This window comes from Moschus berezovskii, chromosome 7, assembly GCF_049115385.1.
Source record: "Moschus berezovskii isolate FMDL1 chromosome 7, NW_MosBer_1.0, whole genome shotgun sequence".
NCBI lineage: Eukaryota > Metazoa > Chordata > Mammalia > Artiodactyla > Moschidae > Moschus > Moschus berezovskii.
This window is the reverse complement of record NC_142466.1, coordinates 29,873,883-29,900,454: the sequence shown is the minus strand read 5'-3', so window position 1 is coordinate 29,900,454 and position 26,572 is coordinate 29,873,883. Positions and strand designations below refer to the sequence as shown.

The window sequence follows — 26,572 nt, the reverse complement described above, 5'->3', positions numbered from 1 at the left end:
CTAGTTCAACCATCACAGAGTACAGCCCTTCAAGGATGCTGGTTTTATGTGGAGGTCTCCATTCCAACTCCCTGCCTGCTATAGGCTAAAGGCAGTACCTCCTCTTTCCATGTGCATTTAAACTCAAGCTATTAGGTTATGGAAACTGACAACCTCCTTTTAGTACCATAGTGCATATATTTTCCTCTTTATTTCTGGCCCTGGCTATTTACCCCCACTCTCAATTTTTCCATTTCAGCTCAAGAGTATATACAAAATTTTCCTCTTTATCAAGTCATTTCAAGTGTCGCCCATTATGTGTTGGAGCCTGAAATCAATCTGTATTTTGAAAACAGACAAGTCATTGGGTAATGAATTGTTAAGGTAAAACAAGCCCGTTGGGACCAGGACCATGAGCTTGGCTCATCTGATATAATATGACAGACTGCACAGATTATAAGGCTAGTGGATGAAAGCCATCGGGTTCTAGGATCCGATGGACATAGCAAGGTGGTAATCGGTTGAATCCAAGGAGCCCTCAGGGTCAGACGATCTCCAAGATCTAATCAAGAATGGCCCAGTGTTGGGAAGGTCAGAGAAAGCAGGCTTCTTTATTAAAGACTTCCCTGCTCCTGATTGTGTATGGGCAAGCCTAGATTTACTGATAATTCCTGGCAGGTATACCTTGCTTACAATTAAGGCACAATTCATTGTTGAGATGCTAGAATGTCTTCTCATAGTCTATGTGTAGAGTACCATTTCAGGCATTAGTTTCCAAGCTTTTTAGGAAAAAGACTTTTAAAATGTGTTAACCTTTGAAAATACTTGGAGGATGTAGACTCACTCCCCACTTACCACTGTGGAAAAGACAAGGCCTCCTTTTGTACTTTCATAGTTGGTGGCCAGGCATGTTTTTTGTTGATCTGCAAAGTGCATCAGAACGTGTATGAGACTATACTTCTTTCTGGCTTTTGATTTATACAAACGTTCAAGTGACAAAACTGTCATTAACCAGCCTTACATCTGAGTTTTTCCCTAATGCCTGCATAATATTTCTCTCCGGATGTCTTTCCATGAACTCCAGTTAAACATATCCATCCCCCCACTTCCTGCAAAGATGCTCCTTCCAGCTTCCCCTCCATTTTAGTGTGTTGCTTTTTATTCACCCAGGTCTCTAGGCCCAAATCATCTTACTTTCCAATTCATTGTCCAAGACCTTTTAATTCTTTACTTTTCCATCTCAGATTTACTATTTCTCAGGCTCCAGTGTCATCAGTAGTTGATAACTGCTGATAATCTGATATAATTATTAGTGTGCTAGATGAGCGGGGAGTGAGATCTACAAGATGTGGTCGTCGTCTTCATGGAGCTCAATATCTAGTTGAGAAGACAGTTTATATTCACGAAAATAGTGAACAGTGCTAGGCAGTATATAATTAAATGCTAAGTTGGGAAGTATAGAGTTTTAAATGCTGGAAGTTAGAGGAAAGAAAGGGATAAAATGAAGGCCTGAATTGTGAGAGAAAAGTTAATTGTAGAATTGAGATTTGAACTTGGTCTTGAAACAAAGAAGGTTGGAATTAAATAGGCGTGTAAAATAAGGAGAAGGCCTGGATAATCAGTAATTATATTGAGCGTATGATTTTTGGAAAACTTTTGAGGCTCTTTATGTGAAGGACTAGGGAGAAATAAGAATTAGAGAAGTTCATGACAGCTTTGAGTTTGACTATAAGACTACCAGAAGAATCTTTCAAAAATGACATTTGAATTTAGTTTATTGCCCAACTCAGGAATCTCTGGAGGCTTCCTTTTCCTTTTGATTCTGATCCAAACTGCTTTGCTATTCTAGGTGCTCTTTGATCTACACCAGCCTTTCTTCACCAGGACTCATGCATGCCTACAACTTGCTTTATTTGTGTTTTGGCTTATGCTTTCCACTTCCCTGTGAAAGGTCTGCCTGATTTCCTTCCACTCCTTCTTCAAGTCCTATTCTCTAGACTTTCTGCCTCTTTACGCTCTAATGACTCCCACTCACTGACATAGCTTTCCTACCTGGATTCCTCCTAAGCCTATTTTCTGTTGGAAATATTTCAAAATCTAATCATGTACCTTTTGTTTTCCAATAATTTAGAGTTACATACATTTCTCTTTCTTTTTGATAAGGTGGTAAATTCTTTGAAGGTTAGATTATATTTTATGTTTTATTATTCCTCTTAGTGCTGAATACTACTCTGGGTATATACTGTATGTTGAGTTGGTAGCTTTTAAAGGATTGGTTTTTATTTATTTCAAATATTGCTGTTTTATAATATTAGAACTACTTTGTATAAATGTGTCTAATGTCACGCCTGACAGATAGTACAACCCTTAGTGATGGTGGAATCCAAATTTGTAGTGGATCCCACGTCAAAGAGCATTTTTCTGCTCTTTCATGGAAAGTGGAAAATAAGAGCAAAAGCACTGAATCCAAGTTTTCTGAGATACCTTGTGCTCTATTTGAGTCTTTCCTTAATCTGTGTCCTTCAGTTCAGTTCAGTTTAGTTCAGTTCAATCGCTCAGTCGTGTCTGACTCTTTGCGACCCCATGAATCATAGCACGCCAGGCCTCCCTGTCCATCACCAACTCCCGGAGTTCACTCAAACTCATGTCCATCGAGTCGGTGATGCCATCCAGCCATCTCATTCTCTGTCGTCCCCTTCTCCTCCTACCCCCAATCGCTCCCAGCATCAGAGTCTTTTCCAGTGAGTCAACTCGTCGCATGAGGTGGCCAAAGTATTGCAGTTGCAGCTTTAGTATCAGTCCTTCCAATGAACACCCAGGACTGATCTCCTTTAGAATGGACTGGTTGGATCTCCTTGCAGTCCAAGGGACTCTCAAGAGTCTTCTCCAGCACCACAGTTCTAAAGCATCAACTCTTTGGCGATTATATTATTCATTTACCTTCTGTAGTGTTTCCTAAATAATTTGAGTTAGTGTGTGTGCTCTGTCCACTCAGTCATGTCCAACTCCTTGCAATCCCGTGGACTGTAGGCTGCCACGCTCCTCTGTTCATGGGATTTACCCAGGTGAGAATATTGGAGTGCGTTGCCATTTCCTACTCCAGAGGATATTCCTCACTCAGGGACCCAACCTGCGTCTCCTGCATTGGCAGGCAGATTCTTTACCACTGAGCTACCTGGGAAACCCAGTTTACGTTAGTAGATGAAAATGAATTGTGTGTGTTAATTGAAGCTTAAGAGAAAAGATTGTAGTGTTTTAGAAAGATTAATCCTTGTCCAACTCTAATTGATGTGTGTTGTCAGTCTTCCTGCCTGAGTTTTAAAGTTTTAGTAAAATATCTGTAAGGGAAGAAATCATCTGTTGTGTCTGGAATTGAACTTAAGATATTTGAACATCCATAAACCAGATCTTGAAATGACCTGAGAATACTTGATTTAAGGAAATTGAATCAAGCTAGAAGTGACATTTATTAGTTTAATTTTTATCATTTAACATCCTCTTAAAATCTGAAATGACTTTTAAAACAAAGTTTTAAGTTACTATTTTAAATAATAAAATAATTCACCTATCTCATTTAGAAATTTTTAAGATGATTTGATAGTGTTTGATTTGTATTTACTAACATTTCAATTTTCTGAGTGGTGATATAGTTTCAGCAAGATGTAAAACTGTAAAAAATTGTGAATACTTGGATTTAGAAATGTACTAGCATTATCTTACCTGTCTTTGTTTTCAGAGAATGACTATTCAGCAATGTTTGTAGCTAATCTGGAGTTAATTTTGTGTGTATTCATGCATGAGAGAGAGTTTTATTTCTTTGGTTAACCAAAACAAAGCTATAAAAAACAGTTGTGGGAGGCAGGCTAGATCTTCAAAAACAGTTTACGTTAGTTGATATAATTTCTTCTGAGAGGTGATAACTTATCAAATGCTGTCTTCTAAGAGTTTTTATTCTTCAGTTTCCTCATAATATAAGACAGTACCCTTTACTAATGGCTTCAGATGAGCTGGGATTTTGTCAGGTATTGACTTTTGTGTTTGCTTCACAGGTGGTTTGTATTCGCTCCACTTGGAATGCTCTCTCCCCAAAGCTGAGTTGTGACACAAGACCTCTCATTTTGAAGACCCTCAGTGAACTGTTTTCTCTGGTTCCTTCCTTAACAGTCAATACAGCTGAGTATGAGGTATGTGTTTGGATCTCAACAAATTGTCTGTTTCTACACTGGGAAAATGTGTGCTTTACCATTACTTTTGAGAAATAATTATTCTTGGTTTTATGTTTGCCAAAAATCCTTTAGTGCTTTTAGTTCTGCGAACATGTTGATCTCTTTATGGACTCCTAGGAATAGACAGATATCCACCCTTATCAGTCCTCTGTCTTTAAGACTTACTTACATGAAGGATGCCAAGTTTTATTATGAAAGTATAGTCAAGATTTTTAAAAGCCAGTATGATTCTAAAATAATAAAATTTGTGAGACCAACTGTTTAAATGTGTTTTGTTGGTGTTTAAAATTCTACAAAGTATTCTAAAGGATTTAGTAAGGCAGGGCAGACTTTCCCAGTAGTGGAGACATAGTGTTATTTGTGCTTTGCTTCTAGCTTGGGCATAGAGATTTTATTTTTTGCGTGTTATTGTTTACATTTTCAATACAAATCTTTGCTCTTCATGTATATTCTTCCATGAAGATGATTGTAAAATCAAGCTGTCCTAGAAGAGGAGAATAATTTTATGAACTAGTCAGTATTTGGCATTGTAATGAACCACTTGGTGGAAGACATTTTGCTAAAAGATTCATGTGCTTCTGTTTAACATTTTCTTTATTTTCTCTTCTTTGAATGAAATGAGAGGGTGGCAGATTCATTTATATCTCCACTTTTGTAGCCATCACCTCGTTTAAGCTCATGTTTTTTACTTTTCTTTCAAAGAGCTTCAATTAATTTTCACTTGACGTCTTGGTAAACTTTTACTTTGATTTAATGCTTCACAGAGTTTGATAAACTGGCCCTCCATAAGATTCCAGGAATAGCCCCTTACTTGGTTTAGATCACATGATAAGACAGGAGTGTAAGATAATACTTGTTCTAATCATTCTAAATGCTGCACAGTGAGTAAAATCAAGTTTGTCCTCCCCAAGGACACAATATCTAGCATGGCACATAATATGTATTCAGAAACTAGTTATTGAATGAATGAATGAACCAGTACAGGATATTGTGTTTATTTTTACATTCGGGCTTTTGTTTGCGGGTATTAAAAAAAGAATCAATTCAAGACTCCTAGAGTATATAATTCACCAACAGTCTTTTTTTATGACTGCCCTTCACGGGTACATACCTTTATGATGTCAGAAAGTCTGCCAGGCTACTGATAAGGAGCTCAGACTAAAAACCAAAATAAAGACTTTGTATGTCGTGTTGTGTATATTTACTTTCTGTCTTTAAGAGCTGAACTCACATTTGTGCTGCCTGTACTTTGAGTTATTCAGATTCTATTACAGGTTAATATGTGAAGTGGTTTGTGTGTTGGTTTTTTATGTTTGCTTGCATTGGTATAAGTTGTCTTTTGGACTGTGTTTTTTCCCTTCAGATTTTACATTCTTTTCCACTGACATTTTATTTTGGTTTACGTTTATGCTTGTAATAGTATTAGGATTCCCCTGTTCAGATAGCAGCTTTGGGATGTTCTGTCCATCAGTTTTCTCCTAGCAAGGGAGATTCCTTCAGTGACTGGAGCCCGCCTGGAGCAGAAGGGGAGAATGTAGAGAAAGCCCCTCTCGGCTGTCACTCTGACTCACGCTGTCCCTTCCTTTCTTCCCACCTTTCCCACTTTCTCTTTCCTTCTCTTTCTCCCTCCCTCCTTCCCCCTCTCTCTTCCTGTGTGTGTTTAAGTACTTTTTTTTTTTCCTGTTAGTTGCTTAGAGTTTGTTGACATGTAAGCCTGAGTTAAATGTAATTTTCCCAAAGCATCTCTTAGGTCATTGCTATCCCATGTCACCTCACCTCAAATGCCTTTTGCTTCCCTAACATGAAGTCCAGTTGCTTTATAGGGAGCCAGTAAGGTCTTTTAGAATCGGGCCTCACTCTACTTTTCTGCCTCTCGAACTCCAGGGAAACAAAACCACTCTGTTTCCATCTCTGTTTCCAGATTTTTCTATTTCTTTTCCTTTGTGCATGTTGTTCTTTCTGTCTTGAATTCCTTTCTTTTTCATCTCTAATTTTAAAGTCTATTTTAGGAAATAAAGAATCAGTTTAAGTTATCCCATCCTTTGAGAATTTTTCTTCAAGCAGGAGTCTGTTGTTCCTAAAGTTCTTTATCTGTATTGTCTTAAGAACTTTTATTTCTATGTTATATTTACTTCAGGTCCACGTGCACAAATATTATCTCCATTAAAATATAAGCTTGTTGAAAATAGAGTCCATATTTCAATTAATGTGTTTTCTGAATTGCTTTTTAAAGTGCTGGATACATTCATTCATTGACTCAGAATATATTTATTAAAGCTGTACTAGGCCTTAGAGATACTAATAAGTAATAATAGATACTATTTTAAGTAGTTATACTCCCAGCACTAGTTGCTTTATGTCACAGTATTACTTCTAATATCTGATAAGAAAGTATTTTTCATATTATAACAAGAGAATCTGAGGTTTTGAGAGGTTGGGTCATTCATTAAACAAATATTTATTGAGATCTGCTACATGCAAGACAAATAACTGAGCCAATACTGCAGTTTCTAAGTGAAAGCTGTTTTCTAAACCCAGCAGTTTCTAGCTCCTTTATACCACATTGTCAGTCCCTGCCTTTAAAAGCTCAAAAGTTGGTAAAGGATATAGACATAAGCAATAATAATTGCAATAGCATTTGTTGAGTACATTTAATCAAAGTGCTAGGAGAGTATGGTGGTGGAAGTGACCAACATTCTTAGGAGGACACTAAAGAAACCTTATTTAGTTGGTGCTATTGGACTAGGATCATGAAGAATTACTTTCTATTGAAGTTTTGAAGAGAATATGCAAAGTCAAGGAGGTATAAAAGAACCTTATATGATCTAGCAGGGCAGGAAGTTAGATGTGGCTAAAATGAAGGAGACATTAAGTGCTGAAAGATAAATGGCTCTTTCTGCTCACTTTTTTATTAAATATTTGTCATTTGAGAAAGTGGGCTTTATATTCTTTATATACCAGCCTTTGAAATGAGAAAGACAGATACCACTCTAATGATTATACAAGCTCAGTTCAGTTCAGTCGCTCAGTCGTGTCCGACTCTCTGCGACCCCATGAATCACAGCACTCCAGGCCTCCCTGTCCATCACCAACTCCCGGAGTTCACTCAAACTCATGTCCACAGAGTCGGTGATGCCATCCAGCCATCTCATTCTCTGTCATCCCCTTTTCCTCCCGCCCACAAACTTTCCCAGCATCAGAGTCTTTTCCAGTGAGTCAACTCGTCGCATGAGGTGGCCAAAATATTGCAGTTTCAGCCTCAGCATCAGTCCCTCCAATGAACACCCAGGATTGATCTCCTTTAGAATGGACTGGTTGGATCTCCTTGCAGTATAAGGGACTCTCAAGAGACTTCTCCAGCACCACAGTTCAAAAGCATCAATTCTTCAGCGATCAGCTTTTTTCACAGTCCAACTCTCACATCCATACATGACCACGGGAAAAACCATTGCCTTGACTAGACGGACCTTGGTTGGCAAAGTAATGTCTCTGCTTTTTAATATACTATCAAGGTTGGTCATAACTTTCCTTCCAAGGAGCAAGCGTCTTTTAATTTCATGGCTGCAATCAGCATCTGCAGTGATTTTGGAGCCCAAAAAAATAAAGTCTGACACTGTTTCCACTGTTTTCCCATCTATTTCCCATGAAGTGATGGGACCAGATGCCATGATCTTCGTTTTCTGAATGTTGAGCCTCAAGCCAACCTTTTCACTCTGCTCTTTCACTTTCATCAAGAGGCTTTTGAGTTCCTCTTCACTTTCTGCCATAAGGGTAGTGTCATCTGCATATCTGAGGTTATTGATATTTCTCCCAGCAATCTTGATTCCAGCTTGTGCTTCTTCCAGCCCAGCATTCCTCATGATGTACTCTGCATAGAAGTTAAATAAGTAAGGTGACAATATACAACCTTGACGTACACCTTTTCCTATTTGGAACCAGTCTGTTGTTCCATGTTCAGTTCTAACTGTTGCTTCCTGACCTGCATACAGGTTTCTCAAGAGGCAGGTCAGGTGGTCTGGGATTCCCATCTCTTTCAGAATGTTCCACAGTTTATTGTGATCCACACAGTCAAAGGCTTTGGCATAGTCAATGAAGCAGAAATAGATGTTTTTCTGGAACTCTCTTGCTTTCTCCATGATCCAGCGGATGTTGGCAGTTTGATCTCTGGTGCCTCTGCCTTTTCTAAAACCTGCTTGAACATCTGGGAGTTCACAGTTTACATACTGCTGAAGCCTGGCTTGGAGAATTTTGAGCATGACTTTACTAGCGTGTGAGATGAGTACAATTGTGTGGTAGTTTGAGCATTCTTTGGCATTCCCTTTCTTTGGGATTGGAATGAAGACCGACCTTTTCCAGTGCTGTGGCCACTGCTGAGTTTTCCAAATCTGCTGGCATATTGAGTGCAGCACTTTCACAGCGTCATCTTTCAAGACTTGAAATAGCTCAACTGGAATTCCATCACCTCCACTAGCTTTGTTCGTAGTGATGCTTTCTAAGGCCCACGTGACTTCACATTCCAAGATGTCTGGCTCTAGGTCAGTGATCACGTTATCGTGACTATATTGGTCATGAAGATCTTTTTTGTACAGTTCTTCTGTGTATTCCTGCCACCTCTTCTTAATATCTTCTGCTTCTGTTAGGACCATACCATTTCTGTCCTTTATCGAGCCCATCTTTGCATGAAATGTTCCCTTGGAATCTCTAATTTTCTTGAAGAGGTCTCTTGTTTTTCCCATTCTGTAGTTTTCCTCTATTTCTTTGCATTGATCACTGAGGAAGTCTTTCTTATCTCTCCTTGCTATTCTTTGGAACTCTGCATTCAGATGCTTATATCTTTCCTTTTCTCCTTTGCTTTTCGCCTCTCTTCTTTTCACAGCTATTTGTAAGGCCTCCTCAGACAGCCATTTCACTCTTTTGCATTTCTTTTCCATGGGGATGGTCTTGGTCCCTGTCTCCTGTACAATGTCACGAACCTCTGTCCAGAGTTCATCAGGCACTCTATCAATCAGATCTAGTCCCTTAAATCTATTTCTCACTTCCACTGTATAATCATAAGGGATTTGATTGAGGTCATATCTGAATGGTCTAGTGGTTTTCCCTACTTTCTTCAATTTAAGTCTGAATTTGGCAATAAGGAGTTCATGATCTGAGCCACAGTCAGCTCCTGGTCTTGTTTTTGCTAACTGTATACAGCTTCTCCATCTTTGGTTGCAAAGAATATAATCAATCTGATTTCGGTGTTGACCATCAGGTGATGTCCATGTGTAGAGTCTTCTCTTGTGTTGTTGGAAGAGAGTGTTTCCTATGACCAGTGCGTTCTCTTGGCAAAACTCTATTAGCCTTTGCCCTGCTTCATTCCGTGCTCCAAGGCCAAATTTGCCTGTTACTCCAGGTGTTTCTTGACTTCCTACTTTTGCATTCCAGTCCCCTAGAATGAAAAGGACATCTATTTTGGGTGTTAGTTCTAAAAGGTCTTGTAGGTCTTCATAAAACCGATTAACTTCGGCTTCTTCAGCGTTACTGGTTGGGGCATAGGCCTGGATTACTGTAATATTGAATGGTTTGCCTTGGAAACGAACAGAAATCATTCTGTCATTTTTAAGATTGCATCCAAGTACTGCATTTCGGACTCTTTTGTTGACCATGATGGCTAGGAAAGAGTTAACCACATATCCAGATAATCACATTAAATGCTAAAGTGTGCCATGTGCCATATGGTTGCTTGGAGAAGGGAGAACTCTCCTCTGGGCAGGGGATTAGGAATAGTGGCCTGAAAGAGGGGAGTAATCTAACATTTGTACTGAGATTTGAGAGGTCAGTAAGAAATGGTTGGGGAAAAAGTGAAAGTGAAAAGTGAAGTAAAATTTAATAATCTAAAAGTATCACCTTATTTAACATATCCATATGTTTGGATGATGAATCTATTTCTGAGTGTTTTCATTTTATGAATGATAGGTAAGTACAGATTAAGTTAGTTACAAGTGGTATCATTTTGAAAGTGATTTACTTTTGACATGTGCTACTTTAGATTGTTTACTTTCATTTTATCTTTGTCTTAGAATTTATTCTGTTGTTTGTTGATTTTTCAGAATTTTAAAGTTCAAGTCCTCAGCTTCCTCTGGAACCATACTCAAAACAAGGTACTATCAGAAGGGTGTCAGAGAAACAGAACCAAGCTGGGGTAGGAATTGTAATACAAGAATATTGTAAGAATTATAGAACTGTGTTATAAAGAACTGTAATATAAGAATAGGATAAAAATTAAAAATTTTTGATTTACAAATTATGATTACAAGTTTAGATTTTAAAAATTATTCTTAATTTATGCCAGTTAATACATTTTCACCATAAAATGCACTTATTACTTTGTGATGCTGATGGATATGCAGAGGGACTATTGCCATTGTCTCTCATTTTTAATGGTCCTTCCTCTTTCCTGCTTTGCCCCTTCCCACCAATAAGCACATCAAATGAATAAAAAGCCCACTCCATTTTTTTAATGTCATTTCCAATCAAGAAATATGGAGAAAAAAGTGTCGGTGATATTGTACCCAACTCACAAGTGAAAAAGCTTAGATTCCAAAAGGTCAGCTTTCCCTTTGAAGTAACTGAAGAATCAAAGAAGAATCATATTTTTATGTTTAATGTCCCAACAAGGATAAATATTTGGTCTGCCCAATGCTGTTTACTCTCTACTTTTAATTGGGACATACTAAGTGAGGCGTGAATACCATTTCCAAAGCACTGACTATAGAACATTAAGGTTGGTGGGGGAAAATTTTCTTTCTTATTCGAGAGTTGATATTTAATATATGCCATTTCTTCTGTTTATTTTACTAGGACCCAGTTGTTGCAAATGCTGCGTATAAATCTCTGTCACACTTTGGTGCCGGGGACCACACGATTCTGCATCTGCCTGAAGAGGTAGGCCTTTCTGCTTTCTCTCTGCTGTCTCTTTTCTCCTGGGTTTATAGCTTTATTTGTATCCCTCTATAGAAGAGATTCTTACCTGTAACTCTAGATAAAGTGTCCTTAAAAGATAGGAATTTATATTCACTATTTGTTTTATCTGTTATAGATTGTAGAGGTCTTAGACTTCACAGATAGTGAATTTATATCTCTTCGAAACAAATGGAAGACATGTATGGAGCAAAATGTAGTCTCCATAAGGTGACTGGTTGTATGACTGGATTCCTGTGCCCAGAGCAGATCTGTGTCACTCTAGGAACCACTTTACCCAAACACAGATTGCACAGAGTATGGTTTTCTATCACGTGGCACCCAAAGATCTTTATTTGTGACAGAGACTTGAGATGCCTTGTGAAAACAATCTGTTATTTATTTGTTTATTTTGAAATGATAGTCCTGGAGAACTGGGTGAGGAAGGTATCACTCTCTTTTAAGTGTTAACACGTTATATGACATTATCTCAGTTTTTAGACTAAAAACAGCCAACCTTTTCTAACATCTACCTAATATAACCAGCTTTCGATTCTCAGGTTATATTAAGGAGGAAAGTGTATAATTTCACATTTAGTGTTACTGCTAATTCAAAGACATACAAATGTTTATTTTATTTTTTAAAGTCTTTTTTTTTTAATGTGGACCATTTTTAAAGTCTTTATTAAATTTTTTACAATATTTCTTCTATTTTATCTTTTGTCCTAACTCCCCACTTCGGTTCAGTTCAGTCAATCAGTCATGTCCGACTTTTTGCGACCCCATGGACTTCAGCACGCCAGGCCTCCCTGTCCATCACCAACTCCTGGAGTCCTCCCAAACCTATGGCCATAGAGTCGGTGATGCCCTCCAACCATCTCATCCTCTGTTGTCCCCTTCTCCTCCTGCCTTCAATCTTTCCCAGCATCAGGGTCTTTTCAAATGAGTCAGCTCTTGACATCAGGTGGCCAAAGTATTGGCGTTTCAGCTTCAACATCAGTCCTACCAATGAACACCCAGGACTGATCTCCTCTAGAATGGACTGGTTGGATCTCCTTGCAGTCCAAGGGACTCTCAAGAGTCTTCTCCAGCACCACAGTTCAAAAGCATCAATTCTTCAGCACTCATCTTTCTTCACAGTCCAACTCTCACATCCATACATGACCACTGGAAAAACTATAGCCTTGACCAGATGGACCTTTGTTGACAAAGTAATGTCTCTGCTTTTTAATATGCTGTCTAGGTTGGTCATCTTTCCTTCCAAGGAGTAAGTGTCTTTTAATTTCATGGCTGCAATCACTATCTGCAGTGATTTTGGAGCCCAGAGAAATAAAGTCAGCCACTGTTTCCCCATCTGTTTCCCATGAAGTGATGGGACTGGATGCCATAATCTTAGTTTTCTGGATATTGAGCTTTAAGCCAACTTTTTCACTCTCCTCTTTGACTTTCATCAAGAGACTCTTTAGTTCCTCTTCACTTTCTGCCATAAGGGTGGTGTCATCTGCATATCTGAGGTTATTGATATTTCTGCTGGCAATCTTGATTCCAGCTTGTGCTTCCTCCAGCCCAGCGTTCCTCATGATGTACTCTACATATAAGTTAAATAAGCAAGGTGACAATATACAACCTTGACGTACTCCTTTTCCTATTTGAAACCAGTCTGTTGTTCCATGTCCAGTTCTAACTGTTGCTTCCTGACCTGCATACAGGTTTTTCAAGAGGCAGGTCAGGTGCTCTGCTATTCCCATCTCTTTCAGAATTTCCACAGTTTATTGTGATCCACACAGTCAAAGGCTTTGGCATAGTCAATAAAGCAGAAGTAGATATTTTTCTGGAACTCTCTTGCTTTTTCCATGATCCATCGGATGTTGGCAATTTGACCTCCCCAGCCAGGGATCAAACCCCTAACCCCTGCACTGGAAGGCAAAGCTTAACCACTGGACCACCAGAGAGGTCCCTGCAAGTGTTTATTGAATGCCGTTAGAGAGTGAGGAAGACATTGTGTTAGAAGAAGTTATGTGTAAAATGACCCAGAATCCATTCTAGGGGTGAAATGGCAAGAAATTTTGTTATGAATTTCTTGGGATCCTCGAGGATTTTTAAATGGGTTGCCTTTTTCTTCTGGATTGAGTTTATTCAACGATTAGATGCCAGTAGGAACCAGGCAAGCCTCTGTTTATTGAATTGAATTGAAGGCACTGACGATAGGCTCTTGTAAAACCAAATCCATCACAAGGCAGGAGTTCCTGTGTTACTGAGAACTCAAAGACAGATCGACCAGCTTTCATGCAGTTATCACAAACAGGAAGTCTTAAAAAGATTTGTTCTTTGACTCATAAAATTTAAAAAGATGGGATTTCAGACTGCACTATGGTGATCAGCAATACCCATAGCTTCTTAAAAAAAAATGAAGAAAAAGTTACATGTAAATTTGATTTGTAGACTCTTACCAATAGGTTAGCTACAGTTTCTAGAAAGATACTTTTTTTGTTATTATTATTTTAAATAAGCATTTTCTGACTTAGATCACAGCATAATGATTGCCTTGTTTTTAGCTATTATTACTGAAATATTCCAGCTGGCATAATAGCTTTTATTAAATAACTGCCATATACTCTTCACTATTTGGTCTCCACCTCTTTAAATGTTGATATATTTATATTTTATTCTGTGGTGGTTTAGTGGCTAAGTTGTGTTCAACTATTCTGTGATTCCAAAGACTGTAGCCTGCCAGGATCCTCTGTCCATGGCATTTCCCAGACAAGAATACTGGAGTGGGTTGCCATTCCCTTCTCCAGGGGATCTTCCCGACCCAGAGATCGAGCCCAGGTCTCCTGCACTGCAGGCAGGTTCTTTACTGCTGAGCCACCAGGGAAGCCCTGTATTTTATCCTACTTGAGGGTTAAGTTCAGTTTCTGATAATGTTTGTTAGAGTTAATACTCAACTAAGTGCTATACTTAGTCAAATATTACTTGGGACGGTGGAGCCTGGTGGGCTGCCGTCTGTGGGGTTGCACAGAGTCGGATACGACTGAAGCGACTTAGCAGCAGCAGCAGCAGCAACCTCACTCCTATATCCTCAGATCCTTTAATAACCATAAATAGCTCTTTATATCGTCCAATGTAAAGAGTAGTGATGTAGAGTTGGGTTTATATATATGCTTGGGTTTTCACCAACAGATCCTGAAGGTCTGTAAAGGATATCTCTAAGACTTATTTTCAGTTCAGTTGAGTTCAGTTGCTTAGTCGTGTCCGACTCTTTGCGACCCCATGAATCACAGCACGCCAGGCCTCCCTGTCCATCACCAACTCCCAGAGTTCACTCAAACTCACGTCCATCGAGTCGGTGATGCCATCCAGCCATCTCATTCTCTGTTGTCCCCTTCTCCTCCTGCCCCCAATCCCTCCCAGCATCAGAGTCTTTTCCAGTGGTCAACTCTTCGCATGAGGTAGCCAAAGTATTGGAGTTTCAGCTTTAGCATCAGTCCTTTCAATGAACACCCAGGATTGATCTCCTTTAGAATGGACTGGTTGGATCTCCTTGCAGTCCAAGGGACTCTCAAGAGTCTTCTCCAACACCACAGTTCAAAAGCATCAATTCTTCAGTGATCAGCTTTCTTCACAGTCCAACTCTCACATCCATACATGACCACTGGAAAAACCATAGCCTTGACTAGACGAACCTTTGTTGGCAAAGTAATGTCTCTGCTTTTTAATATACTATCTAGGTTGGTCGTAACTTTCCTTCCAAGGAGTAAGTGTCTTTTAGTTTCATGGCTGCAGTCAACATCTGCAGTGATTTTGGAGCCCCCCAAAAATAAAGTCTGACACTGTTTCCACTGTTTCTCCATCTATTTCCCATGAAGTGATGGGACCAGATGCCATGATCTTTGTTTTCTGAATGTTGAGCTTCAAGCCAACCTTTTCACTCTCCTCTTTCACTCTCATCAAGAGGCTTTTGAGTTCCTCTTCACTTTCTGCCATAAGGGTGTTGTCATCTGCATATCTGAGGTTATTGATATTTCTGTTGGCAATCTTGATTCCAGTTTGTGCTTCTTCCAGCCCAGCATTCCTCATGATGTACTGTGCATATAAGTTAAATAAGCAAGGTGACAATATACAGCCTTGACGTACTCCTTTTCCTATTTGGAACCAGTCTGTTCCATGTCCAGTTCTAACTGTTGCTTCCTGACCTGCATACAGGTTTTTCAAGAGGCAGGTCAGGTGGTCTGGTATTCCCATAGCCTTGCTTTTTCAACCTTTTTTTTTCCTGCCCTAACCCCCTTCTGGGATATGACTCACTCCTACAGGTATCTGGTTCACTGGTGGTAGTTTGGTGGTTAAGTCACTTAGTCATGTCCAACTCTTTGTGACCCCATGGGCTGTAACCCACCAGGCTCCTCTGTCCATGGGATTTCCCAGGCAAGAATACTGGAGCAGGTTGCCATTTCCTTCTCCCGGGGATCTTTCAGACCCAAGAGTCGAACCTGCTCTCCTGCATTGTAGGTGGATTCTTTACTGACTGAGCCTCCAGGGAATTATTCTCTCAACTGGGATTAAGATGAGAGGACTTAATGGTTTAACAGAGTCTACCTCCCTCCAACCCCTAGCTTCTGATACAGAGGACCTTCTTCCACATGAAGAAATCATTACTTCCAAGGCCACGCACCATGCATTCTTCTTCTTTTTATTCATTACTGATTTTCAGTTTGGTTATTTGAAGGACTAAAAGCCCCCAAAACGGTCAATATGTTCATATTCCAAACAAGTCCCCAAAGGCAGAGGATGCAACCCAGTCAGCTCCCACCTCTGTGTTGTAGATGATGGCAGTCATGTGAAACCGCGACTCACTTTCTTGGAAAGCATACGATCAACTGTTTCAGAAGTCTCTCCAGGTAGGGACTTTTCTAGTTGTAAGATCTAAAATTCCTTCTTTTTATCAAAGTTTACTCACTCTGCACCACGGGAAATTGGCTCACTTACAAAACTGAAGGCTACTTGTGTACCTTTCCAGTGAAAGTGTGTCTAAGGTCTCTTTTTCTATTTGTGGATACTTGTAAATAATCTTTTAGAAAAACATTCTGTGAATTTCAAGTAGAAAAAAAAATTTAAAAAGATACAATGGGGACTTCCGAGGTAGTCCAGTGGTTAAGAATCCGCCTTGCAATTCAGGAGAAACTAAGATCCCACATGCCACAGAGCAACTTAAGCCCAGGTGCCATAACTAGAAATTCTGTGAGCCACAATGAAAGATTCTGTGACACAATGTAAATTCCCACTGCCACAACTAAGACCCAATGCAGCCAACTAAATAAATATTTTTTAAAAATAAAAAAAGTAGATACAGTGGATAATGGGCTTCCTTGGTGGCTCGGTAAAGAATCTACCTGCAATGCAGGAGACCTGGGTTCAATCCCTGGTTTTGGAAGATTTGGCGAGGGGAACGGCTACCCACTTCAGTATTCTGGCCTGGAGAATTCCATGGATTTTATTGTCCATGGGATTGCAGAGTCAGACACGACTGAGTGACTTTCGCTTTCACAGTAGATTATATCCACATGGTCACTTTTTTGGATTATAATTCAACTACTTTTGTAAGTACACCTTTCTTTAAATTTACTGAAGAAAGATTTCTTGTTCATTGCTGCATCCACTTAAACTGTGAAACTTGTTGAAAGAAAGCTAACAGGCTGGTAAATCAAAAGCCATTAAAGGAGTGGCAGACATCAGCAGGAAGGTTTAGGGTTAAATGAAACAGTACATGCAAAGTAAGATGGAAAATGTCTATGGAGAGCAGAGCTGAATAAGATACCATGTGAGCTAGGGATTTGAATACCAGATTCATTAACTCATCTTTCTTGTTCCTGGTGTATTATTAGGAACTTCTGTGGATTGTTGCTGATAGGCACTTAACAGTTGCATTGCTTTAATAATTATTTATTGGACATATATATATACTAAGTGCTAAACTGTCTTATGAGCTGGGACTGTTGAATGAATCCATGTGTTTATTCATTTGTAACAATATTGTTAATCATTTGAAATATACAAATCTAAAATTGGTTAAAAAATTCAGTGGGGCTTCTCTGAGGATTTATTTCAATATTAAATAGAATGATTTTTTTCCCATTTAGTTTGTATTTCTTAGTCTTTTAGCTATTTATCCTTCTCCTTCGCCTTCTTTAGTGCCCCCCAACACCCCACAAATGAAACAAAATGAAAAAACAAACCCCCCCCCAAAAAAAAAAACTATCGAGAATTATATTTCTGGTGAAACAGTCAATAATGGATAAACATTTCAGTTGATTCTTCTCTGACCTGGGTTCATTAAAAAATATTTGGCTGTTTAAAAATTGAACTTTTTATTATAAAGCTCTTAAGATTGATTGTGTTGTTGATTTCTGGAGTTAATTTTAGAAGTGAGTAATATAAAAGAACTCATTATGCTCCCTGGGTTGGTATTAATGTGGTGTAACCTGTTCAGCTTTGATTTAAGTGAATGTCACTGCATTCATCAGAAGCTGTTTCTTTTTGTAAATGAATTTATGCAGATACTTGACATGTTCCAAATAAAATTCTCTGCTTATCCACAAACTCCTGGATTTTTATAGGTTGCACACACAGAAGAATGGTTGAAAGGTTATCTGGCCCAGAACATGTAGTGAAGCGTTTTGTAGGATAAGCTTTTCAATATTCAACTTAAAGCAGATTTTAAAAGTAATTTATCATTTTATATTTGGCTCTCCCTTTAAGTTTCTTCAACAAAGCTTAGCTGTGATTGGAAGGGCGTAGTTGGTGTCTGTATGTGCATGTGTGTGTGTGTGTTCTAAAAAGACCCCCCCGCCCTTTTTTTTCCTGGATGTTTGAGTAGCTAATGTGATGCAGTTACCAACATTTTATCATTTTAACAAGTATTCTTTCATATGTCTTCCCTTGATTTTCCTTAGTTGTACTCATGTTGATCCTGGATGTTTGAGTAGCTAATGTGATGCAGTTACCAACATTTTATCATTTTAACAAGTATTCTTTCATATGTGTTCCCTTGATTTTCCTTAGTTGTACTCATGTTGATCTTATTCCATGGTTGCATACAAGTCAAGGGAAAAGACTGGGACTGGTATAGGGAAGCTGGAACAAATGCTTGAAGAAAAGTGAGCAGAGGAGGAGGGATATGTAATGAAACCAAGGTCTAACAATAAGTGCTAACCTGTTGAGGAGAATCAACTCACCTTTGAAGAAACATAATAGAAGAAGTAATCATACCATTATAAGTAGGCAGAATATTTCTGTACTTAAATGACAGTACATTTTTAATTTCTTTGTTAAAATATATGCATATGTAAGATATAGACATATGTTGTTAAATCATTTTTTATATATTATTTATATATATATATTATAAGGTTGAGCAGAAGCACTGGATAAGCGAAACTGTGTGCAAAGAAGATCATATTTCTTTTATGTGAAGTAATCCTGGAATTGAGAGTGTTTGGTTTTCTGGCCTAGTTCATACACCAGTTCAGGTCCGTCTGAAGGGTGTGGCAGCTTCTACTTCTGTTTCCGGCGCTTCCGCTTATGTGGCTACCTCCTCAGCTGCTCCCTCCTCCAGGTCACACTCTCTCCCCTTTCCTCTCTTTCTTATAGCCTTCCTTCCTTTCTTTTTAAACAACTTTGAAAAGTGAAAGTGTTAGTCACCCAGTCCTGTCCAGCTCTTTGTGACCCCATGGACTGTAGCTCGTCAGGCTCCTCTGTTCATGGAATTCTCCAGGCAAGAATGCTGGAGTGGGTTACCATTCCCTTCTCCAGGGGATCTTCCCCACCCAGGGATCGAACCCAACTCTCCTACATTGGCAGGTGGATTCTTTACCATCTGAGCCACTAACTTTATTGAGATATAATTTGCCTCCCATACGATTCACTCATTTAAAGCATACAATTCTAGTGGTTTTAGTGTGTTCAAAGAACTTTTATATAATCACCGAGCCACCACAATCTAATTTTAGAACATTCTATTAGCCACCAATTCCCATTACCCTTCCCCCCGTCCCCAGCACTAAGCAACCATTAGTATGCTTTCTGTCTCTAAAAATTTACTTGGCCTGAACTTTTCCTATAATGAAATCGTATAATATCTGGTCTTTAGTGGCTGGCTTTGTTCACTTAGCATAATGTTTTCCAAGTTTATGAGTAACACATACCTGCACTTAATACCCATCATGACTGAATAATATTCCATTGTATAGATATGCCCTATTGTGTTTATGTGCTCATGGACATTTGAGTTGCTTCCATTTTTTTGGCTATTACCACTAATGTATTCACATTCATGAATGTTGATGGGCAAGTTTTGTGTGATCATTTATTTTTACTTCTTTTGGTCATATATCTAAGAGTGGGATTGTTGGGCAGTCCTACTGGGTAATTCTGCATTTAACTTTCTGAGAAACTGTCAAACTGTTTTCCAAAGGGGCTGTACCATTTTACATTCCTATGAACAGTGTATAAGGGTTCTGATTTCTCCACAACTGCACCATCCCTCTGCGTTTTCATATTAGCTTAGGGTTTAGTGCTGCCTTCCACCTCCCAGAGTCCCCTATCTCTGTGAACACAACACTCTGCAGAGTTTCCCAGTGCTGTGGTACTCTGGGGGCTTCCCAGGTGGCACTAGTGGTAAGAACCCCCCTGCCAACACAGGAGACATAAGAGACACGAGTTCAATCCCTGGTCAGGAAAATCCCCGGGAGGAGCGCATGGCAACCCACTCCAATATTCTTTCCTGGAGAATCCCTTGGGCAGAGGAGCCTGGTGGGCAAGTCTATAGGGTCAGAAAGAGTCAGACATGACTGAAGTGACTTAGCATGCATACACTGATGCTCTGGTAGGGTAACTAGTGTTACTCATATAGTCTCCAGCTGTAAGCATTATTGTCTGTTTCCCCCTGTATGTTTTTCAAATACTTTTTTCAATTTGTACTATGATGTGTAAAAAGTCGGGAAGCAAGGTAAACGGACCCAGAACTAATTCCTTTTGGGGAACTTTTTAGGCAGCTGCTGCTGCTGCTGATAAGTCACTTCAGTCGTGTCCAACTCTGTGTGAGCCCACCAGGCTCCCCCGTCCCTGGGATTCTCCAGGCAAGAACACTGGAGTGGGTTGCCATTTCCTTCTCCAATGTGTGAAAGTGAAAAGTGAAAGCGAAGTCGCTCAGTCATGTCTGACTCTGAGGGACCCCGTGGACTGCAGCCTACCAGGCTCCTCCGTCCATGGGATTTTCTAGGCAAGAGTACTGGAGTGGCTTGCCATTGCCTTTAGGCAGCTAGGACTAGTTAAAATCTCTAAGATAGAAGATATCTCTGGCAGTCCAGTGGTTAAGAATCCTCCCTTCTACTGCAGGGAGTGTGGGTTCTATTCCTGGTCGGGGAACTAAGATCCCGCATGCCACGTGTATGGCCAAAAAAAAAAAAAATCTCTAGGATACCTCTTGATGATACTAAATGTGGCAGATTCCAAGTATACAGGCAGACCAGAGATACTCAGAAAGCCCTCCTTGTCAGAACCAAAAGGTTTGCAAATGTGCCAGGGTTTCTCTGGTGTACACTGATAGCAGCAAATGTGGGCATGCCCTCCACAGAGCATGCATCATTGTTATCTCTGTAATTATGGCTGGCTCAGTCCTCTGAGAATTAGGTCCTCAAGATTGAATCAGAATTAAATCTCGTCTTGGAAAGTACTTGATAGTCAGGTTGCTTTCGCTCCTTCACTAGCAAAAAAGAACACTAGTTATGGTTGAAAGGCTTCATCAGAGTTGAGGTTATTATACTTGAGAAACATTTTATCTCTGTTTTCTTTTATCCCCCTGCAAGTTTCCTGACTCAGTGCAGTTCCTAAATGGAACAGGGCTTTGGGGACCTATGAAGAAGGCAGTCTGCAGGAATTGTTAATTATTTCTAAAAATAACTCTGGGAGACAGACTAATGGTAATGACTGGGTTCTGGCACTTTATGGTTATAGCAACCACTTTTATATATTTTGATTTCCTCCCCTAATGCTTAATTATCTCCATGGGCATGACAATGGTGTGTCATTGAAAGTATTAAAAATTTAATTAATTGCTTGACAGTTATATCTTGCGGAAATTACAATAGTGGTAATCTTTCTACCTTTTAAATTTTTGGTTCAAACAAACCTAACTAATCACAAATCTTCAAATGGCAAATTAGACACAATAAAGTAGAGCTACCAACTACAGATTTTAGTGTTTTTATATTCTCTTGCAACAACTGTAGAGTCAAACAATAAGTCAGCTAAAGTATTCTGTGTCTTCCTGATCTCCACTATATATCCTACTGGAAGATTTTAAGCTTTATCATAGAAATATAGCTAAAATCACAGATTTTTAGAAAAATGTATTCAGACAAGGCAAATATTTAATTATAAACCATAGAAGTTCAATATACTGAATGTGTTTGCATTTTATTGTCTGATGGTGTAAAGTTTTTATTAGTTTTCTCTAGTAATCATTGCTTATGCTGGTTTATGATGATTTCCTTACTATATTACCATTAGTTCTTTACATTGACCTGGGAGTGTATCTGATAAGATGATTAGAATTTACCATTTAGTTAATTTGAAAATGAATAGATTTTGAAAATCAATTTTAATGATCTCTTGACATTGTAGAGCAGTGAGTCTCAATGAACTTTGAAAAGGGCAAGTAAAAGGTTTTAGTATCACCTTCTCTATCATTTCAGGTAAGACCAGAAATCCAAACTCCTGATGACCTAGATGAAGATGAAGATGAGGAGGGTGATGAAAAAGAGGTGGATCTTACCATTCCTGGATCTTGCTATCTCAAACTTTTGTCACTCACAGCTCCTTCAGTTTTACCAGGTGGGAAAACTGGTAAAAAAACTTTTGTCCTATTTGGTGGGACAAAAGCTCGCATTTTTTTTTGTGTGTGCTTTTTTTCCCTACTTGTCTGATTAATTGTGCTCTTTTGTGATGTATGCATAGTCTAGCTTACTTTAGTCTTAAATACTTATTTTCTGTCTATGTCCTATAGGGACTCCTTGAGATAGTATGGTGTTCCAAACACACTGAAAAATGTTAGACTTAACATTAAACTGGATAACTAGTTTAAACAATCGTTTTCACTGGAAAATTTAAATTCATTTTAAAAGTTAAATTTATTCTACAAGACAGATTTGCAATGGGACTCTTAAGTTACTGATTCAAATGGTTCTTTAGCTTATTTATAAACTGAATGAAAAGATCATTAGAATCTTCAGGAATTTCCTGGGTAGTTTCATCACATTTCCTGGCAATCCAGTGGTTAAGATTCAACCTTCTAATGCAGGGGCTGTGGGTTCGATCCCTGGTCAGGGAACTAAGATCTCATATGCTTTTGGGCTTCCCTGGTGGCTCAGATGGTGAAGAATCTACCTGCAATGTGGGAGACCTGGGTTCAGTCCCTGGGTTGGGAAGATCCCCTGGAGAAGGGAATGGCTATCCACTCTAGTATTCTTGCCTGGAGAATTCTGTGGACAGAGGAGCCTGGTAGGCTACAGTCCAAGAGGTTGCAAAGAGTCAAACATGACTGAGTGATTTTCACTTCACTTCATCATTAGAAATATATTCTTCCTTTAGAATTACTCTAAAGAAATGGTGGTACCAATATTTGAGAACTATCCATTAGTGCTTTTTAAAAATAGATTGTTATATGGTCATTTAGTTTTGATATAAAGTGTATAGGACCTTGACTCTTAAATAATTATTCTAATTATATCCAATTCAATATTAGCCAACATTTTTACAAGCATGCATTTATTACCTTGTTCTGTCCCAAATGTACCCCGAATATTCATGTGTGTAAAAATTAAGTTCAGTAAATACAGAAAATGTCATCTTTGTCTTCTCACTAATGATCATAGTCTTCTCACTTCATAATCTCACTAGCCTATAGTGTTAGAGATTTTTTGGCGGTTTTAAAAAATAATTAATTAATTAATTTGACTGCATCATGTCTTTAGCTGTGGCGTGAGGGATCTGTTAGTTGTGGCCTGTGAACTCTCAGTTGCGACATGTGGGATCTAGTTCCCTAACCAGGAATCAAACCCGGGTGCCCTCATTGGGAGCACAGAGTCTTAGCCACAGGACCACCAGGGAAGTCCCATGTTAGACGTTTTTATCCTTGGTTTCATCCTACATGGAGATCCTTGAGATTCAGCCAAATACATTTAGTATTTATTGCTAGAGCATTCTTCTGTCCCTAAGCCCTGCCTCCTTTCATTAGAGAAAACCAAACGGTACACCTTAGACAGAGTTCATCTTTTCTTTCCCCCTTATGTCCAATACAAGCCTTAAAGACTTGTTGCCATTTTCTTTCTCCTGTTCATCCCCACTTCTTACTTCAAGGCTCCTCAGAGTCTCAATTCAGTTCAGTTCAGTTCAGTCGCTCAGTTGTGTCCTCTTTGCGACCCCATGAATCACAGCATGCCTCCCTGTCCATCACCAACTCCCGGAGTTCACTCAAACCCATGTCCATCAAGTCAGTGATGCCATCCAGCCATCTCACTCTCTGTCGTCCCCTTCTCCTCCCACCCCCAATCCTTCCCAGCATCACAGTCTTTTCCAGTGAGTCAACTCGTTGCATGAGGTGGCCAAAGTATTGGAGTTTCAGCTTTAGTTCAGTCCTTCCAATGAACACCCAGGACTGATCTCCTTTAGAATGGACTGGTTGGATCTCCTTGGACCTCCCAAATCCCCTGTGGTTAATAGTATGTCCAAAGAGGAAAAAAGCCTCCAGTTATCCAAAGCTCCTCCTATATCCCCAGATAACTGATGAGTTCAAAGTCCTCTTGGGCTTTTTAAATGGGATTGTTCCCTCTTAAATGGACCCTTACTCTAGTCTCGTGGTATTAGAAACAGGAGAAGGCGTGAGATGTGTGTGGCCAAGCTATACTGTTCACTCAGTATGTGCAGAGCTGTGATGGCCGTTAACTGACTCTCCTGCATGTTTGTACTTGATATTTACTAGTATCCGTCCCTAAGGAAGAACGGGAGGAGTTGAGATTAACTGTATCTATTTGAGAAAATTCAACAATTAGAGTCAGTCAGATGAATGATCTAGAGGCTGACTGTGTCTGGCAGACCATGTCACCACAAGCAAAGTTCTTCATTTTTTGTTGCCTCGTATTCCCTGTGATTGTAAGAACCAGAAAAAGGCACTGCCTTAGAGATGTACAACCTATGAAGTACAGGGTGGATGATATATTTTAAGTCTCTGTGTAGAGCAGGCAGAAGACTGAATTGCACTGAATGTAAACTAACCCTGTCCATTGTCTTCTCCTATTCCTTTCAAGTGAACACAAAAGCAGTTGCAAAGTAAATCCAGTGATTTGAATTATTTTAAATAGGGATGTTACTGGTATGCTGGAAAAGATTTTTTAATTTTGAAATAATTTTAGACTTACAAGAAGTTGCAAAATTAGAGAGTACTTTTACCCAGCTATTCCCATTGATAACATCTCACATAATTTTAGTTCATTATTAATACCAGGGAATTCACTTTCATACTGTTAAATAAACTATAGGCCTACTTGGATTTCATCAGTTTTTTTTACAGTATATAAGTTTTGGAAAATTAGCTTTTTTAAAAAGCTCAGTATAACATCTAAGACCCATCCAAGTAGTTATCTGTATCAATTTGTTCTTTTTTATTGCTAAGTAATATTCCATTTTGAGAGGTACCTAGGTGGCATTAGCAGTAAAGAACCCGCCTACAAATGCAGGAATTGTCAGAGACACAGGTTTGATCCCTGGGTCAGGAAGGTCTCCTGGACAAGGGCACAGCAACCCACTCCAATGTTCTTGCCTGGAGAATCCCTTGGACAGAGGAGCCTGGCAGGCTGTAGTCCATGGGGTCACAAAGAATCAAACACGACTGAATCGACTTCAGTTCAGTTCAGTTCAGTTCAGTCGCTCAGTCGTGACTGACTCTTTGCGACCCCATGAATCACAGCACGCCAGGCCTCCCTGTCCATCACCAACTCCTGGAGTACACTCAAACTCATGTCCACAGAGTCGGTGATGCCATCCAGCCATCTCATTCTCTGTCGTCCCCTTCTCCTCCCGCCCCCAACCTTTCCCAGCATCAGAGTCTTTTCCAGTGAGTCAACTCGTCGCATGAGGTGGCCAAAGTATTGCAGTTTCAGCTTTAGCATCAGTCCTTCCAATGAACACCCAGGATTGATCTCCTTTAGGATGGACTGGTTGGATCTCCTTGCAGTCCAAGGGACTCTCAAGAGTCTTCTCCAACTTAACATGCACGTAAAATGTACCATAGTTTTCTATGTCCTCATCTGTTGGAAGACATTTGGTTTATATCTAACACTCTGTGTCCTACAGATTTTCAGCTCTTTTCAAATCCTCACTTGATCATCTGGAAGGAAGAGACTAGGGCACAGTTCAAAGACAATGGGGAAAATTCCTAGATGCTAGCTTTTTCAAGGGCTGGGACAGATGGTAGTGTACATATCAATTGCATCCATGGTATTTTACTTTCATTTAAACTGCTCTCAGGCCTGGAATTATTTGAGAGTCCTTAGTTCTCTGAAGTGCCTGACAAATAGACAAATTTTCATTCCTGGGTTAGTCTATGTGGAGATGTATACTTATCTCTTGATATATATTATCTTTTACCAGAATAGGATGCCTTTTGTCCTCACTGGGACTTCCCTGGTAGCTCAGATGATAAAGCATCTGCCTACAATGCGGGAGACCCAGGTTCAATCCCTGGGTTGGAAAGATCTCCCGGGGAAGGAAATGGCAACCCACTCCAGTGTTCTTGCCTGGAAAATCCCATAGACGGAGGAGCCTGGTAGGCTACAGTCCATGGGGTCGCAAAGAGTCGGACAGGACTGAGCGACTTCACTTTCCCTTTCTGTCCTCACAAGCGCATAATTCTTAGGTACATTCTGAAAAGTCTAGACTCGTCACTGGCTTGAAGCAGTCATTCATCTGCTTGTGTATATAGGACTTGGGGTATGTGACCTGCCAGTGCATATTACCCACATTTTTCATTCAGATGACATATTGGTCAGGGTCTTCACAAGAAATTCAGAGGGAATAGTCGAGAGTTTAATAAAGGACTGCTTAAAGGTGTGCTGTCAAGGTTAAAGAAAATTCACAAGCGATGGTGGATCATCTCGGAATGGCAAATGTCTCTCAGCCTGAAGAGGTAAGGGAAGGTAATAGATAAGAGAATAAGAGAGAGCTTCTGTGTCATAAATAGGGCTGCCTAAGGGGAGTCAGGACCTTCAAAAGAGGGATACAGGCAACCTGGAGCAGTGCTGCAGGAGGACGTCTAGGGAGTAACATGCCCTCACCTCTGTTCTCACCCTCTGATCGCCTACCAGTATCTCCCATTGAGT

The 26,572-nt window shown here is 39.6% G+C and overlaps 1 protein-coding gene across 3 annotated transcripts in view; it reads left to right on the top strand.

Moving 5' to 3' along the window:
- Positions 1–26,572, top strand: part of FOCAD (focadhesin) — a 311,664-nt gene that overhangs the window by 184,401 nt on the left and 100,691 nt on the right. For all 3 annotated transcript variants that reach the window (XM_088837878.1, XM_055428152.2, XM_055428155.2), the window contains 4 exons: positions 4,029–4,163; positions 10,295–10,345; positions 11,046–11,129; positions 21,893–22,031. In XM_088837878.1, the coding sequence (XP_088694004.1) occupies positions 4,029–4,163; positions 10,295–10,345; positions 11,046–11,129; positions 21,893–22,031 (409 nt within the window). The remainder of the gene's footprint in view (positions 1–4,028; positions 4,164–10,294; positions 10,346–11,045; positions 11,130–21,892; positions 22,032–26,572) is intronic.